Source organism: Glycine soja, chromosome 17, assembly GCF_004193775.1.
Source record: "Glycine soja cultivar W05 chromosome 17, ASM419377v2, whole genome shotgun sequence".
Taxonomy (NCBI): domain Eukaryota; kingdom Viridiplantae; phylum Streptophyta; class Magnoliopsida; order Fabales; family Fabaceae; genus Glycine; species Glycine soja.
Window position 1 is genome coordinate 41,887,232 of NC_041018.1, and position 17,620 is coordinate 41,904,851.

The 17,620-nt window shown below is 31.5% G+C and overlaps 1 protein-coding gene across 5 annotated transcripts; it reads right to left on the bottom strand.

Moving 5' to 3' along the window:
- Positions 1-3,938: 3,938 nt before the first annotated feature.
- On the bottom strand, positions 3,939-14,325 carry LOC114392261 (ubiquitin-like domain-containing protein CIP73). 5 transcript variants are annotated; one of them, XM_028353316.1, is made up of 19 exons: positions 14,185-14,325; positions 14,036-14,063; positions 12,926-13,129; positions 12,700-12,817; positions 12,306-12,410; positions 12,067-12,185; positions 11,844-11,924; positions 11,069-11,236; positions 10,899-10,968; positions 10,665-10,816; positions 9,542-9,706; positions 9,389-9,460; positions 8,766-8,886; positions 8,378-8,698; positions 8,143-8,294; positions 7,825-8,052; positions 5,294-5,887; positions 4,584-4,739; positions 3,939-4,446 (listed from the first exon to the last, which is right to left on the bottom strand). In XM_028353316.1, exons 3-19 carry the CDS (start codon positions 13,052-13,054, stop codon positions 4,375-4,377), a joined length of 2,823 nt encoding a protein of 940 aa, XP_028209117.1. In that variant the 5' UTR covers positions 13,055-13,129; positions 14,036-14,063; positions 14,185-14,325; the 3' UTR covers positions 3,939-4,374. The 5 variants fall into 5 exon arrangements, with proteins under 5 accessions (XP_028209117.1, XP_028209116.1, XP_028209118.1 ...); XM_028353315.1 differs by lacking the exon at positions 14,036-14,063 and having other exon boundaries at positions 14,195-14,325; XM_028353317.1 differs by lacking the exon at positions 14,036-14,063 and having other exon boundaries at positions 12,067-12,173.
- Positions 14,326-17,620: the final 3,295 nt, after the last annotated feature.

The following is a 17,620-nucleotide window of genomic DNA, read 5'->3' on the forward strand; positions in this document are numbered from 1 at the left end:
ATGCACGACTAAAAGCTTCCTTTCATCAACCAAGAAGCTAGTACGTAGTACATAGTCATATACCTAGCTATTTTAAAGGTATATTTATTTAGATTTTCCTTAGGCGGGAAGGAATTAAAAATGCATACTCTTCAAAGTCAAAGATACATACTTATTTACCGACTATTGTTCTTGGCATCTTCTTCTAGCAACCTAATGTGTTGCCAGTTGTTCCACTAACTTAAATTACTAGCCAGTGGTTAGCTAGCCATTTTCCTTCCTCTTTCTGGTTGTAATTACAGGGATGTTTATAGAGTAGAAACAATATAATAGAGAAATAAGATATACGTGAGAAATGAAAAAAATTGTGGGACCTGAATCTTTTTATTTTTTCGGTGATATATATACACAATTGCAGCTAGAATTCACACGTTTCATGGCAGTTCATTTTCTGATAAGTAAAAATGGCTTTTAATTCATTGGCATATTCGATTTTGAATTTTCACCCATTACAATCGATGGTTTGTTGCAAAGATCAGTTAACAGTGATCTTTTTCTTCTATTTTTCTCTTTCTTATTTCTTTATTTCTCTTATTTCTACTCTATTTTTACACGCGGGTAACTAATAACAATGACTCTTCACGGACATTAAAAAGAAGAATATATATATATAAAATGTGTGATTACTTCTTATCTTTTCTCCCGTACAGTTGTGTGCGTGTGTTAAAGTTTTGAATGCACATGTCTGGTTTGTGTGAGCCAAGTAATACAAGAAGAGGCATCGAGCACAAAAGGCTAACTGAGGGTGAATCACATTTGCAATGCCATAGTTGGCATGTGAACCTTCACCCAAATGTACCTTATTTTCCAGTACATGACCTACTCAGAAAAGTACTGATTGAGATATAGATAATTCCTAATAATATGCGCCTCTTCTTGTATTACTTGGCTCACACAAACCAGACATGTGCATTCAAAACTTGTACTTACTACATACTACTCACCAAAAAAGGAATTGTCACTTTTATATATATATATATATAGTCAGACTCAAGTAAGAACACTATATCGATCTTTTGTGCATATAAAGTTTTTTGGACTCAAATAAATATAAATAAATTTTAATTATTTTTATTTTATTTAATAATATCATCTTAAAAATATCCTCCAATTAATTGAGATTTTATTACTAACAAATTATTTTTATTATTAAATTTAAATAAAGGACAGTTTATAAAAAAATTCTTAAATGTAATTAATAAAATTAAATTATATCAACTAACTTTCTTAATTACTACATTTAATATCCTACATTTACAATTTTGAGCTACTTTTTATAATTTATATTTTTTTTAGCGGAGGGTTAACAATATGGTTGAAACTTTTTAAAAATCATCATCCTGCATATCTTTCTGGATGGAATTGATTAACAATTTTGGGTAGATTTATGCTAAATAAAAAAAATCCTTAAATAATATTGAATACCCAACATTCCCATAACAAATATTAACAGATTGTAATCCACCTAAATGTACCATTCTACGAACTCAAATATCACATTTAATAATTACAACAAATGATAACACTCACACAAAGATATTTTTCTCTAAAAAAAAGTGATTTTGTTTTATTATTTATCTTCTCACACACTTTTTGCATATGTATCTTCTCTTCTATATTTAGAGTAAAGATTGTCATCAAGTATAATAAATATGTTCTATTGACTCTCATAAAAAAAAAAGTTCATATCTATGAACTTAGAATCAATGATAGAATGAGAGGAGGAAAGATTTGTGTACCGTATATGTTGTTCTTCCGATGAGAACAATGAGGAGGAGGAAATGGAGGAAGGAATTGAAGTATTCGGTAAACTAATACAATGTTTATTTTGGATAATTTCTATTGTGATAGACAAATCATGATTAATAATCAATATCATCGTTATTATTATGTTTGTTTTAAATGACCTTTTATATTAAATTTTAATTACTTTATGGTAAGAATCACAAACTTTCAATCATAAATTTAAATATTACAAAATATGCATGATAAAAAAATGTTAGAATAAGAAAATTTGAAATAGAAAATGATAAAAGCCAATATATACAAAAACAACTTTCAATACATTTATTTAAATAAGATTAATCTAGTAAAATATAATCTTTTACTTTGTATTTAAATCATTTAAATCTTAGTGATAAAAAAAATTCAATTTCCACGATGCATTTTATCTTTTAACTTAAAACTCTACTAATATACAATATCCACCAAAATTAATATTTTTTTAATTAATTTCAATCAATTTCGAGATAATATCAAAATGAGATTGTCACATAGTGTGGCTATCACGCCTCATTGATTTTAGAGCTATATTCTGCTACAATTTTTTCCTGGAGGCTTCTACTTTCTCTGGGTTACAGTTCGTAAAAAAAAATCTTCCTATAATCTTTTATGTTATCGAATGAAAAGTAAATACATTTAAAAATTAAATTTATCACAGGAGGTATTATGAGAATTTTTAGGAGGATGGAATAGAAGGATTTAATTTTTTTAAAGACTAAATTAAGTTAATGATTTTTTTAAAGAATCGAACTAAGTATTTATTGAAATGGCTAAATGAATTGATTTTATATTTTATAATTTAATAAATAAAATCATATAAAAATTATTTATATTTTAAAACTAGTGTGCCATTGCTTTAAATTTAAGCAAATAATAGACGTACGTAACAAGCAATGAACCAAAGAAGCATTAGAAACTAGAAAGACAGCTTTCCCACTACCAAAGAAACAAGATTAAATAGCGCTCCAAACCTTCAAAGCCTAATGTACACTACGCATTGTGCAAAGCGCTTTTTCTATTAGTTTGTTTGCTGGATAGGAGGAACATTCCATTTCAATCCAACGCAATTTGGGAGCATATTACGCTCTAATGTGTTGGGTTGGGTCCATTTTCAACTGATGCACATGGAAAAAAGTCAATGAAGTCATGTGAGTATCTATCACTAATTCATCATCCCACTTCCCAGGCTTCACGCTTTTGCTCAGTCTAGATTCTGTCAAATCACACGCATAAAATTGGCTCCTCGTTAGTTGGCATTTTGAGTGATTTGTTAGATATGATACAATAATTAGTTTTAAGTTGTTATAATTTAAATTTAAATTATACATAATTTTGAATTTATTATTTTTATGAATTAAATATATATATATATATATATTAATAATTAGATAGGTTTAATTGTAAAAAGTGTTTTTTTTATTTTTTTTCTATTTTACTAAATCAGTCTCCTTATTTTTTAATTCATTATCTGAGTTTTCAAAGAAAAAATTAAAAGCTTAGAACCTGATTATCACATGTTTCAATATAATTAATCATTTAAGAAATATTTATATGTTTAAAAAATATTAACTAAAATGATTTATTATTTATGTTATTTCTAATTTATCCTCATCAGGTAGTAAATTTTAAAAAATAAGAAGATTTCGATAGTAAATTATAAAATAGGAGAACTCTTTACAATTAAGCCAATTAGATATGAATAAAATTCTAATTATTCTATTTTTTATAGAACCAAAAGTTTAACAGTCAAATTGATGTGATCCTCCTTATATAACAACCAAAAAGTTCTGACTTCAAGAGGATAAATTATTTGGTAATTGACAGAAGTTAAATAAAGAAGAAGAAAAAATAGTCAAAATTATTTTGACCATAAACAACTAACTTTAAATTTTTAACTTTAAAAGTTTATATTTCTATGTAATACTTCCTTTTGCATTAATTTATTTTTCGACTAAAATACTCTTTTGTATTGGAAAAAAAATTGTATTGAAAAATTAGAAGAGATACAAATTTACATTTAAAACAGATTGTTAATAACTAAATTAACCACCTTATAAATCTTAATGAATTAGGAAAATGTTAACACACAATCCTCGCTGCGAGAACAGTGTAAACCCTTTGCACAATAATCTAGGGTGCTGTATTTCCTTTACCAATCTACTGTTTGAAAATGTATTGAACAGGTGAAAACAAACACACTGGTTGACTTGCATATAATGGAAACGCTAGATGTACAAGACTATTTTGATAGAAGCCTTCACTGTCCAAATTAAGCCCAAACGAGGGTATAATCAGAAAGGACATAAAAATATATAACAATGGAAGGCCATTAAACGCCTAAATGCTACATTTGAAACAACCGTCTGGCATGTGGTGTATGTTAATTTTCTCACATGATCTGGAAGTCCGTCAAAATGATCCAGACCAATTAATGATCAATTAATTATTCAGGGCACAACACGCCAAAACCCATTCTCTAGAAGGACTTTCAGGAAGGTCAAGAGTTGCGAGACAATAGAAGCAATGAAGCATATGTATTCATACAAGCTAAAATTAGACATTGTTCGTCTCAGAATGTTCCTTGAGCAGCTTACTTACATCACATCGCAACATATCTACATATTCCTGCACAGCCAAGAAAGTCAATTTTTTATGAGACTGAGCACAAATCATCAAGAAAAAAGCTAAGTGGTTTGCATTTAAAGGCAGTGCAACAAACAACTTTCAGCTCGCAAAGGACAAATAACATTAAAACGACTTACCCTGGCAAGACTCTCATTGCTGCACAACTCATCCAGAAGATCATTAGAAGTGCTTCCACTGCCAGATAGCTGGACAGCATTTTCAGCTACAGCACGGAAAATATCAGTAGAAGGACCCAGGTGCTCAATCCTCTCAGCCAGTGGTTGAAGGTCAAGCTGGAGAAGACAAGGAAAAAGTCACATTAGGACTACTGTTATAGCATTTCAGCTTAGAAAATAAAATATTAATATTGCTGAGGTATTCCCCAAGAAAAAAGAGCACACAAGTGTTTATTCTAAGAAGCAATCTATGTTCACTTACAGAAAGTTAGCTAGATCTTACTAATGTTTTTCATAGTCAAAAATATGTTGAACTACCATCATTCAGACAAGCGAGTCTCACTATAACAAAAAGTCAACTAATAAGTAATGCTTTGAGCACAAATTATAAGAACAAATTCAATGATACAGCATCAACTTGTCACAAAGATGCAACATGTTAATGATACTCCATGTATTCTCACTTTAAATTGCTGTCGAAGAGGAAACTAAAGCTCACCCCATAAATGGGAAAAAAATCTAATATATTATAGCCTCCATTAGGACTTCCATCTAGTGCCAAAATAAGTAGTCAAAAGAAAATATATGATTCTCAACAGTTCACAGAAATTACTAAACATGGAAGTGTAGTAGTACAGCCAATGACTTTCTTTTAGCAAATGGATACAAACCTGTAAACTTTGATTATCAGAATATTCATCTCTGTTAATTGTTCCATCACAGTAGGGTGCATGGGGTTCAGCTTCTTCAGCAGAGAATAGTGAGGAAGGATTTCCCCCACCAAGAGCTTGAGATACAATGGGCATCATCTGTTGAAACATCCTTGAAATGTCAATACCACCACCCTGCCCTCTTTCCATTCCAGCAAACATATTCCCCACATCCTGACTGCCAACCTGTTGGACAATTTGATTAACCGTGTTCATCATCTGTGGGCTCTGTGTGAACTGCTGCAACATATTCCTCAAGCCATCAGGTGAGTCAACTCCGGTTTGCTGAGAAACTCCTTCCAACAAACCATTCAAGGCAGGACTACGTAAAGCCTGAGACATTAAACCAGCCACATCAATTGGACGATCACTGGAGGGCAAGGACCGCTGGGATGGCCCATTAGCATTTCTTGAATTCAAACCAGATCCATGACTTGCAAGAGTTTGCAATATATGTTGACCATCTGTTCTGGTTTGCTGATTTTGATTGGCAGAAGAACTGGATGATCTATCATCAGCACCTTTACTTACAGGAGGTTGAAGTCTAGTTCTCCTCTGTTTTGGCATGCAAATTTGGGAAGGATAAGTCAAGAATATAGCTATTCAATGTGATTAAAAAAATGAAGATCAGAGATATAGAATTCCTAATTCCATGACAACCAAGGGTCTGTGCTAATGCACAAATGTGTTAATGTTCACAATACATTGCTGACAATGGATTAAAATACTATTTTGTCCCCAGAAAGATTTAGGGTCAGTCACATTAGTCATTAAAAGATGAAAATCAACTTTTCATCCCTTTAAGTTGAAAAGGTTTGGCCAATTTAGTACTTTTTCACATCAATTTAACCCTGAAAAGGACTAAATTGATCAACATTTTCAGGGACTAATGTGACTGTCCTCAAATCTTTCAGGGGCTAAACCGGTATATGCGCTAATAATGTGCCTGAAAGATTTGCTTTTTCTTTACTTTTGCTTTTTCTTTACAATATGTTGCTGCCTCCAAATGGCTTGTTTTCCACCATCGAAATACATGGTCATAACTTCATATATTACAATTTACAAGTAAATCAATATTGCCATTCCACACCCCTGGGAGTAAAATATCTAAAATATAATCAAATGTTTCCAGGCAAGCCCCCACACAAACAGTGGAGGGGGGATACTTTCACTTCCATCATGCGGATGATGCCAGGACAGATGCTTTATCTTCATAGTGTGGACAGCACGGTAAACATGTCCCTATCATGGCAAACTGTTGGTTTGAGAGATTTTTTTTGTTTTCACTTTCAAATACAAAAATGTCACCTTGTTTTTACTTTGTTTCCTGCTTTTAAAAATTTATATAACAGTGAAAACAATAAAGTTGCTTTCATTGTTTTCTAATACAAATCTTTGACAACAAAACAAAACGAGAACAAGGTGACATTTTTGTAATCAAAAATGAAAATGGATAACATTTTCTCAAACCAAATGGCCCCTAAAATTTTTGTTAATTTATATATAGCATCCCCACACATTAAATTTAATACAGCCTTACATTTGTTTCAAAATTAGCTTGTCAAATGAATGTTTTAAAATTGCTGCATATTAACATCCCATTATGCAAGCATAATGAAAAAATTCAGTTTTAAGCAGCAGCATGGCTAAGCAACATCAACAGGTTAATGCCTGCCAAAGGAATGGGTATATGGGATGCAAAGCAAAAAGCCAAAGGGACGCATCAAACTATATATACTAACATCTAATGAGGCATCTGATCAAACCAGTCATAAAACAACCAAATTCTAAATCTAAATGATTTCAGTTTCTAACTAATACAATATATATATATATATATATATATATATATATATATATATATGTATGTATATTTCTCCAATTGCCAAGACACAAGCCTACGACGGCCTTACATGACACAATATCCAAATCCTAAGCCCTATAAGGTACTTGTGTTAATTTTAAAAAGATTTTCAAATTGATTACTTCGTAGCAATACATATTGGATAATATAACATGATGACATAGATAAAATATAGAGGGATGGTAGAATCTGGTAGAATCAGAAAGAAATAAACAAAGAGAGAGAGAGAGAGAGTAAAAGTTTGTGAAATTGTGAATTCTAATATTATTCCCAAATGGATTCAGTTACACTGTAGTTTATATAGACCTATGAGACTTGCAGAGCAACTAATACAAACTTGTAGAGCAAGCTTCTAATCAGTTAGTTGCCAGCTGTCAAAACCACACTCTAACTCACTTAACTGAGTACAATACTCACATAGGTGGTGCTGCAAAATCATGATAGAATATAACTTCAAAAGGCAAATATATGAATTTGAAGAGAATAAAAAGACTCATCCAGCAGCCTTTTAAATGAAAAATACCATTCCAAGTTCCAAAATTATAGCAAACAAGTCTATTTGCATTGCATGACACATCAATTGGGAAATTCAGGCTTCTAATTCACAAAATCATAACCGTAAGCTTACCTTGCGCTCTAAACCACCCACACCCAATCCTAGCGGAGCAGCTTTGGCAGGTTCAGTTACATTTTGTCTTTCACTTACAGCCGGAACATCTTGTTCTTTTTCTGGTTTTACTATTGTTTCTCCACTAGAACAACTTCGTAAATCTTGGTTGGAAGAACTTGAAACAAATTTGTCAACCAAAACATCTCTCTCATCATTACTAGAGGTTTGGACTGCCTTAGTTTGGAGCTAGTAGTGATTGAGAGGTAGATATTAGTCAATTAAAAACTACGCATGTAGGAGACAGATGTATCACCAAGTATGTGCAAAAGCCATTACCTTTTGTACTTCACTTTCAGAAGTGCAGCCAACTGAGGAAGCACTAGTAGCCCCAAAACCATTCATGTCCATGGTATCTCGCTGTTCATTTACTGTAGCAGGTCTTGATTCAGATCCAGAAGGCAAGTCCCTGCTGTTTGATTCCATTTGACCTGAATGGATACAAAAAAGTGGTTTGAAATTACATGCTAATGTATCAAGACTACATATAATGAAACAATAAATTGGTAATTACCAGATGGAACTGTGTTATCTCCATGCATATTACCAACAACGTTTCTAAGGCGAGAATTGATTTCTGCTAAAACAGATGACAATGAAGCTGAATCAGAAGGTGGCTGTGAAGTAGGAATACCAAACCCAGTTTGTGTGCTACTAGAGATTCCAACACCAGGAGGGTGTGATGGGATAGTTGCTGCTATGACATTTCTAACAGGTAATACCCGTGTTGAACCTGAATCACCAGAGCCAGGCTCATTACGGTGTTCACTTCTTGTCCCCTCTCCATTATTTGCCCCAGAACCAATGGCTGAAACAATAGGTGCAAGAGAGGTACCTGGTATGAAGCAAAATTAATAGAAGTAGAATATTTCATGCGTTGAAGTACAATTAGTTTTGTTTACCAGCATGTATATGAATGTTTACGTTCCTAGGAGCATTTCCAATACCAATGGTGCCTAAAGTTGCAGGAGTTGAGGGGGGAACTGGACCACCAAAGAGGGAGCTTGTCTGTAATGGAAAAGGCTGAAAATAGCACAACTTCATCAGAACCAGAAATAGTAAATGTAAACTATGAACAATCCACACATATACATTACACTGTCATCCAATCATGGATTGCCATCTATGATAAGATTATTGACTTCTGTAATAATTACTTTTAAGTCATATCTAGGGTGATTTTAAATTGGTTGACAGTGTTAAAAAACTCCATACTGACAGTGTATCTAAATTAAACTTATTATATATGTGGTGTCCAACATAAAATTTACTTTCGAATATGAAGAGTTTACAGAAGTTATCAATTTCTTTCAATCTTCAACCCTTTATCAACAATCTATCATTAAACCATGCTAATCATGTATAATTTACAGTTTCCAGTTCTGAAATATCAACAATGTATAGTTTATTGAACGTCAAACAACTTGATTGAAAGTTTAAAACATCAGCTAACGCTTAAATAATTAAACTTGGCATGAGGCATCACCATTAATGAAATCAGAATAGATCAAAATAGCTGACAAACCTGCACCATTATTGGATTTGGCCCTGATGGAGAGATGTAAACTGCTGGTCCAGTGTTAACAACAGATTCTGCCTGAAATTTGAAAGTGAACATGAATGATATGTTGACACAATGAAGTAAACCAAATCACCTAAGAAAAGAATGAAAACATACAGAAGACTGTCCCATACGCAGTGTCAACATTGTTCGGCCAAGTTCAAGTAGAAGTGCACCCAAATGCTGCATAGCAAGTCCTATTTGCACTGACTCTGATTGTATTTGATCCCTTACGCGCAGATCAGCAGAAGTTCCTTCTCTTTCCAAGCGCCCTGCAATATGCTAGAGTCGCAAATTACAAGTAAAACGTAATCAGATAAGATAAAGGAAGAAGATAGTAAGGCTAGTTCATTCTAACAAATCCTACAATGAAAGATGTACTTCATCATCATAACAACATTTTTGGCTTAAATAGAAGTAAGATTAATATATCGTTACATCTATATGGTTACGTCAAGGATGGACACTAAGATATCGAAGACTAGTGGTTTTTTAACAATAGAGTATGCAATGAATACATCTCTCAAATACAGAGTGCATGTTTGGATTACCGTTGTGAAGTGCAAACCTTCTAAAAGTATGTTCAGACTAAAAGATACAAAGGATGTCCATCTCCATACTTCAGCACCCTCCAATGGAAAAACAACAGTAATCCAAACATAGGTTAGTTGTCTTCATATCCAATCTGAAATGGATTTGACCAGTTATCCAAGATATATTAAGAGGGTTTAACTGACTGCATAATATGTGTTTGGGCATCCCTAAATTGATCAAATGACACAATGGATAAAATTGCATGTCTTTTCACAGTCCACCAAGACCAAGCCCTGCTAAGATTGGTAAATATCCCAACATCAAAGTAAAGGTTTAGTTAGAATCAACAAGGTTATTGCAGATAAAGGCCCTAGACTAGAAAGACTCCTCAATTATTTTCAGTCCACAAATAAAAAAATTTCACCACCAGCCTCTCAAATGAGCATACTCAAAATGCCAGTCATTTTAATGACATTTAAGTTCCTCCAAACACAAATACATAGTTCATTCATGCTTTTAAGGTACTAATTAAAAGAGTGATGAAATTTTATTTTGCCCAAAATTTAAATTATTTAGGATCATCCTATGCAACTTCCATCCATCCTTATTTTTTTAATAAATCTATATTTTATAGTTGCAGATAATAGAAAAATATTTTTATCATTAAGGGGAACATGGATATTAGTAAATGGGATGTGTTAATTACAGATAGTGCAGCAACAGCTTGACCACCAAGTAACCGTTCTGCGGAATGCAAGACAGTGCTTAATGCTTCAAGTGTTGGCAACCCTTGTGCATTAGAAGGCAATTCCGCTTGCTGATCTCCAGGGTTAGCGGATGAAAGATTTGATTGATAACCTGCATAAGCATTAAGCAAATATAAATATTTCAATTTTCTTTCAAATTAAAAATAAAAGGGCAAAAATTTCAACATCATCACCATTTTGTGTTAGTGTCTGTTCCATGCGATTCATAAACTCAGACAGTGTGTTCAATGAATCAGGAATTGGCTGAAATGATGGGGAAAGAAAGTAAGTTAAACAACATCGAGAATGTGTTAAATTTCCACAAGAAAAAAATAAGTATCCAAAAGAGAGGTCATGTTCCTACTGCATTGAGAGAAGGAATGGGTATGGCCCCTGCTGCCACAGGAATCTGAACAACATGAGAGACAGATTGAACTGTTGGGCCATGAAATGTCTGTCCAGATGGTGCCTGATTTCCTGCTGAGTTTTGATTTCCAGCATGCATTCCTTCAGTTTCATTCCATGGGTGAACCTGACCAAATAGATTGGGTCCCAGTTTAGATACACACACCAACCTATTTTAAAGGATATATATAGTGCATAATGCATGTAGCAAAACAACATATACTAACTTCGTAGTACATGAGTACAAGTCTGTGTTCTGTATCAATTCTATTCACAAATTAAATTGATGATAATAATTAAGAGAGTTTGACAATGCCATGTTAGTATTGCAAGGAAAAATAAATATCTATACATTCAATAAAAAAAAAATGAAGATTCTTTAATTTAAGATAAATAACCATTCATAAGATACTTGAGATTTGACACTATTAGGACAATAGAAAAATATTTGTACACTATGAAACACAAGCCACCTGAAATAGATACCACAACAAGTCATTGCTTCATGATCTAAAGGATGAAATTGAAAAAAGGCAAGCAAAAATAACTATGCAATGTTGCAAGGAGAATTCAAATAAGGAGAAATCTAAACAATAAAATGGATGTGAAATTAATTCAGTCCCTCATGGTTAAAAAAAAAATTAACAATGTACATACAATAGTCCAGTAAATCACACAAATGATAGAAAATATGACAATACATGATCATCTATTCAAGCAAAAATGGTACTAACTGAAGAAGTTTGTGTAGCATTAGGACCACTAAGTGTGCTCTGGCCACCGTTTCCAATAGAGTTTAAAACATGCCCAATAACCTGAAAACAAAGCACAGCAATACATAATGTTCCTTAGGCAATACAAATCATACCATTATTGCCAAGACCTACAAGAAAACAGAATAGAAAGAATGCATGATGTGAACTACATAAGATAGATACAAAGAACATGGTAACGAACCCGAGTGAGATCATGAACAATTCCTTCACCTTGTTCGCCCACATTAAATGTTCCAAGAACAACACTGTGTGAAATTTGCCCAACATGATTACGAGGAGCCCCTGAGCCTACATCATTTCCTTCCAAATAATTAAATTTATCATTAGCATAGGAAATACAACAGATGTCTGATAAGAAAATAATTAAAATCTGAAGGGAGAAGAAAAAAAAAAGACCATCATTGCAGCCTTAAGTTATACCTCGGTTACCACTTGTACCAGTTGACTCACCAGAACTCGTACCAGAAGCCTGCGACTGATTTGGTTGTCTTTCAACTAAATGCAATGTATGCCCATTCTCAACATCTTAAATGGTTAAGGATTTATAATATAAATAAATGAGTACCGCAGTCTGATTTGAAATACTAACTCATTTCACCATTTATGAAAAGTTCTGGTACAGGCCATAGCATTACCTTCAGTCCAGCAATCCAATTTTTAAAAGCTAAACCAATAATGGTGTTGAATAAAGAGAAGAAACTTAACATAAATAATGCTTTCACTTACAAGATAAAACAAATTATGTTAAAACTAAGAAAAAACTAGGTCCATTAAGCATTAAGCTGATGGGAAAAAATTACAATTTGAAGGATACAATACTCAGAAAGAGCGTGCTCATCCTTTAAGACTTTTCCTCTAAATATCAGCCGTTGCTGATTAACTGGAACACCAATTTCATTTGCAATTTTCTCTTTGAACAACGAGACGGGCATCTGAAATGATTTTGAAGACAAGTTTTAGGATTATACCCTAACCTACATATATTTACCTCAAACAGGACTCAAAACACAAGAATGTCAGGAATAGATATTATTGCTTACATTTTTGTCCACTTGAAAACTGTAGATGCGGGAATCTAGAGTCTTGATATTGAGCTGAACAGTTGAATCTGAACATTCTGCTGAAATGTTTCCAGTACTGGAGCCTTCATTGGAGGACTGACCCGCCATGCTGTTGGTTCAGCTGCAAAGTCTTGGACCAAGGAATTCAACAGAACTGACCCAGACAATAAGATACCAAAGTAGCTGCAAATGCAAAACAATGCAGATGTAGGGCCATAATAATCATTCAACGAGTGAAAGAGATTCATTGAGGCATCAGAAGAAAACCTAAAGCAGAACTTCCAAAGCATGTAGCAAATATTTCATATCGTATTCTACTATAACCATAAACAGGACTGAGCAGTAAAAACAGCACAATAACACACTATGCTTGTATGGCCAGTGGTGCAACATATCTAACACAACAGTGTGCAAAAAAAAAGATATGCAATGTAAAACCCGGTAACTCTTCATATTCAGTCATTAAATTGTAAAATCCAGTAAATAACAGGTTATCACTGTATTGCAAATATAAATATGAATATATGATTATACTATGCATCCTTTTATCCATCCAAACGACTCATAAAAAAGCTCAGTGTCATTGGACATATCAATAAGGTTTTTGGGCACTAGCAGATTTTGATGATACATTTATCCAAACATAAAAACATCTAGAAACCATCACAATAATGTTGACTGATGCATATGCAATCAAGACACGTCAATAAGGCTATGTTATATCAAATAAAAATAAGCGCAAACCAACACAGATACAAAAATTATTTGAGATTCGTTAAAGCAATTAGGCATGTAAAAAGCCTAAAAACTTGGTCAGATTTTGATAGTCAATTACAGTGGAAAACAACTATGAAATATTGAAACGAAATCGACACATGAATCGGGAGATTCTGAGTTATAATAAAAAGAGTAGCATACATGATTACATTAGGAATAGCATATGAAAGTGCGATTGAAACGAAATTGACACATGAATCGGGAGATTCTGAGTTATAATAAAAAGAGTAGCACACATGATTACATTAGGAATAGCATATGAAAGTGCGATTGAAGGTTGAAAAATAAATTGAGCACAGGGAACTAAAGTACCTAGATTGAATAGAGGAAGTTCGCGAGGCTAGTGTGAAGAAGAGAAAAAGAAATAGAAGAGGTGGTAAGATCTGCGTTTAGAAGATTCTAGAGAGCTTTGGGCGAAAAAGAAAAGAGCAGAGAGATTGGTTTAAAAAAAAAGTGCTCACCGTGACTCACCGGAAATGGAGATGAAGATGGATTGGATTTGGAGGGCATATGAATATGATCTTTGGAGAAGGGGACGATGCTACTGCTAGCTAATCAGTAATCACCAATGCATAAACACAACACATGCCTTCGTTCCAACGTTTTCATTCCTCGTCATAGACTTAAAGAAGGGGCAACAAGTTCTCTACGAGTCTTCTGGACTGGACTGGCTACCCCCTCGGCCCATTCTGGCCCAGTTGCGGGCGGCCTTTCATTTAATAAATATTTCTAATAGATATAAATTATTTTATCTAATATTATTAATTTTTTTCTTATAAAACATATAATTTACTCAGTTATATTAATTTATATTTTTTATATCTTGGTATTTATAATTTTTTATTGTATTAATTTTTCATTTTTATATTCTAAAGATAAACTTATTATTTGTAAATGGACATTATTCTATTTTATTAAAGTTTAAACTTAAGTATTATACTATGATATATTTTATTAGACTTTTACGGATATTTTGAATGTTAAAAACTTGTACAATTATGTTTATTTTAGTTTTTATTGTTACAAAGTTATGTAATATATTATATTTATTTATAAACATATTATAAACTATTTAATTATTATTATTTTATTAATGTCCATTCAATCATGGTTTTAATTATTATTATTTTATTAATGTCCATTCAATCATGGTTTAATCATGGTAGAATCATTGGATCTTGATCCAATGTCTTGGTCGGTTTAATGATCAATTTAATTTTAAAAATATTAATATTTTGGTTATAGTTAACAAAATTAGTTTCAAACTAGAAAATTAGTTGAAAATTAAAAATTATTAAATTATAAGTATTTGAGATAACTATTGGTTGAAATGATTGAAAATTATAAAATAATAAAAATAAACATATTTATATGATATTTTTACATAAATTTTAATTTTATTTTATAGATAAAAATATATATTGAGGTGTTATATATAAGGCCTTATTAAGTTTTTGGTCTCTACAAAATAAAATGTTTTCTTAAAAGTGTTTTTATCTTCTTTTAGTCTTTTAAAATTTAAATATTTTTTTAATTTAATGTCTGTCAAAATACTTTTGAAATGAAATAATGAAGGATAAATAATCTCAAGACAATGAATCAAGATAGGATCAATATAATAATGAAATAATTCAACTTTCTTGTTTGTTGTTTTTTAGAAGAAAAAAAAAGTTATTTTATGGGTAAGTGAATATTTTAAAGCATATCATTAGTAATGTGAATCGATTGTTTTTTTTCCCAACGACATCAACACAAAAGAAAAAAGAAAACAGAACAGAAGAAAAAAAAAATGTTAAAACAAAGTGTTTCCTCTTCTAGGTTTTTTTAGGCTATAAAGTAATTTTTTATTTTCCATAAAAAGTACATGATATAAATATAATTCATTTTAAAAAAATTAACATAAGTTAACACTGTTAGAGAAAGGAACGACAAATAAATGTTTTAAAAAGGAGGAGTGTATGTGTAATTAATATGAAACACAAGGGTTTCACTATAATCTACTTTAACTTAAAAGAATAAGGTTTTCATTCCCCTCACTTTTTTATTTATTTTCTCAGTTAGTGTTATATTTCATACATTACTCTTGCAATTAACAAAAGGATTTAAAATATTTCAATTATAGTGAGTAAAATACTTTTGAAGTTTCAAATTACAACGATATAAAATTAAATTAATTTTTAAAACCTTTTCATTTCTCTAGTAAACCAAACAAGAAAATGACTATTTCCCTTACCTTCCATTTAAATCATTCTCATCCCTTCCTCTCAACAAACATAATGTCTAATCAAGATCTCCTGTGTTCCTTTAGCTCCATTAAAATTCATCATCTTTTGTTCCTTCATTTGAAATAAAAATTTATTTTGTGAACCAAACAAGAAAATGTTGTTTTTCCTCACTTCATCAAAATCCATATCCTCCCCCTTTATTAATCAAACAATATATCTAATAAAAATTCCTATCCTCTTTTTCATTAATATTTTTCTTCTCATTTTCACTCCTTTTGAACCAAACAATCCATACATCATCTCAAAGTATTCTCCTTTTATTTTTATCCATATATTAATTTTTTTTGTTTATCTCTTTCACTTTACTTTTTATTACAAAGCCAATGGATGTCATGAACAACAAATTCCTCCTTTTCCATCCACCGAAGATGTTACTATTACAAAATCAACAAAGAACTAAAATCAGATGCATCCTATCAAAATACAATTGTAATGTCAAGACGAGAATCTTTACTGTTGCAAAGACTCTGACACTACTGAGTCTATCTACAAAATAAATTTCATTGTAAAAAGGACCTTGCGACAAAGTAAATGAACAGTAATTTTACTGTTCTTGACTGAAGGGATCTTTGTCTTTTCCTTTCCGTTTTTCTATATAAAGGGTCTTTCGAGCTCAGTTGTACACACTCCAGAGACACTACAAAAATAAGTGAGAGAAATAGAAAGAAAAAAGTTTGTAATAGTGCTTTGTGCAATAATATCAAGCTTATTTTCAAATCTTCCCCCTCTTGATCTTTTTCGTCAATTTGTAAGTATAACATCCACCATGTCTGGCTAAATTCTCCGAAGGCACCCTCAAGGGGCGTTAGTTATCTTCATTTAGAAAATGCGAGTATAATTTAGAACCCAGATATTTATTTTACTTTTGAATTTTTGTTTTGTTTTTCAAAAACTTAGAACAAAGGTGTGCCCTTGATATCTGTTTTTGAAAAGTAATGGAAATCCTTTATGGTTAGGCTGGTGCTTGGAGGAAAATAAGATCATGGTAAGACCCTAAGAGTTTGGGTGGTAAGGATCTTGGCTTAGTAGTCAGAAAATCGATAAGGATCCCGTATTTGTATTTAAAAAAAAAAGTTTGACATCATCATATTTTATATTTTACTGAAATGAGATAACTTATAGTGTTCACTTAAAGCGTGTCCTCTATTCATCTAATTTAATTTTTTCTTCCACTTATGACTTACTCTTTATTTTTAACTATGTATTTTATTTATCTGTTATAATATAATATAAATTTAACTAGAGAGGTTTTGCCACCTTTCCTAATCTATATTATATTATCGTACTATCCTTACATACTATTATTTTTATTTGTTTGTTGTTTAAAAAATACAAGCGACTCGATATTTAATGAGACGCGGAAGTTTTTTTTTTTTTTTAAGTAAAATTTATATTAATGATATATTTTATATCAAATATTCAAATCACTACTTTGATATACCGGAAAAAAGTTCTTTTTTACTTTAAGAACTATAATTATAGTTCTTCTTCTTCAAACTTTTTTTTTAAAATTCTGGAAAAATAGTATATTTTAAAATACAAACATATTCAAATAAAAAATAAAAAAAATAAAAAAATCAATAAATTTTACAATTAAACCATCCCAGGATAA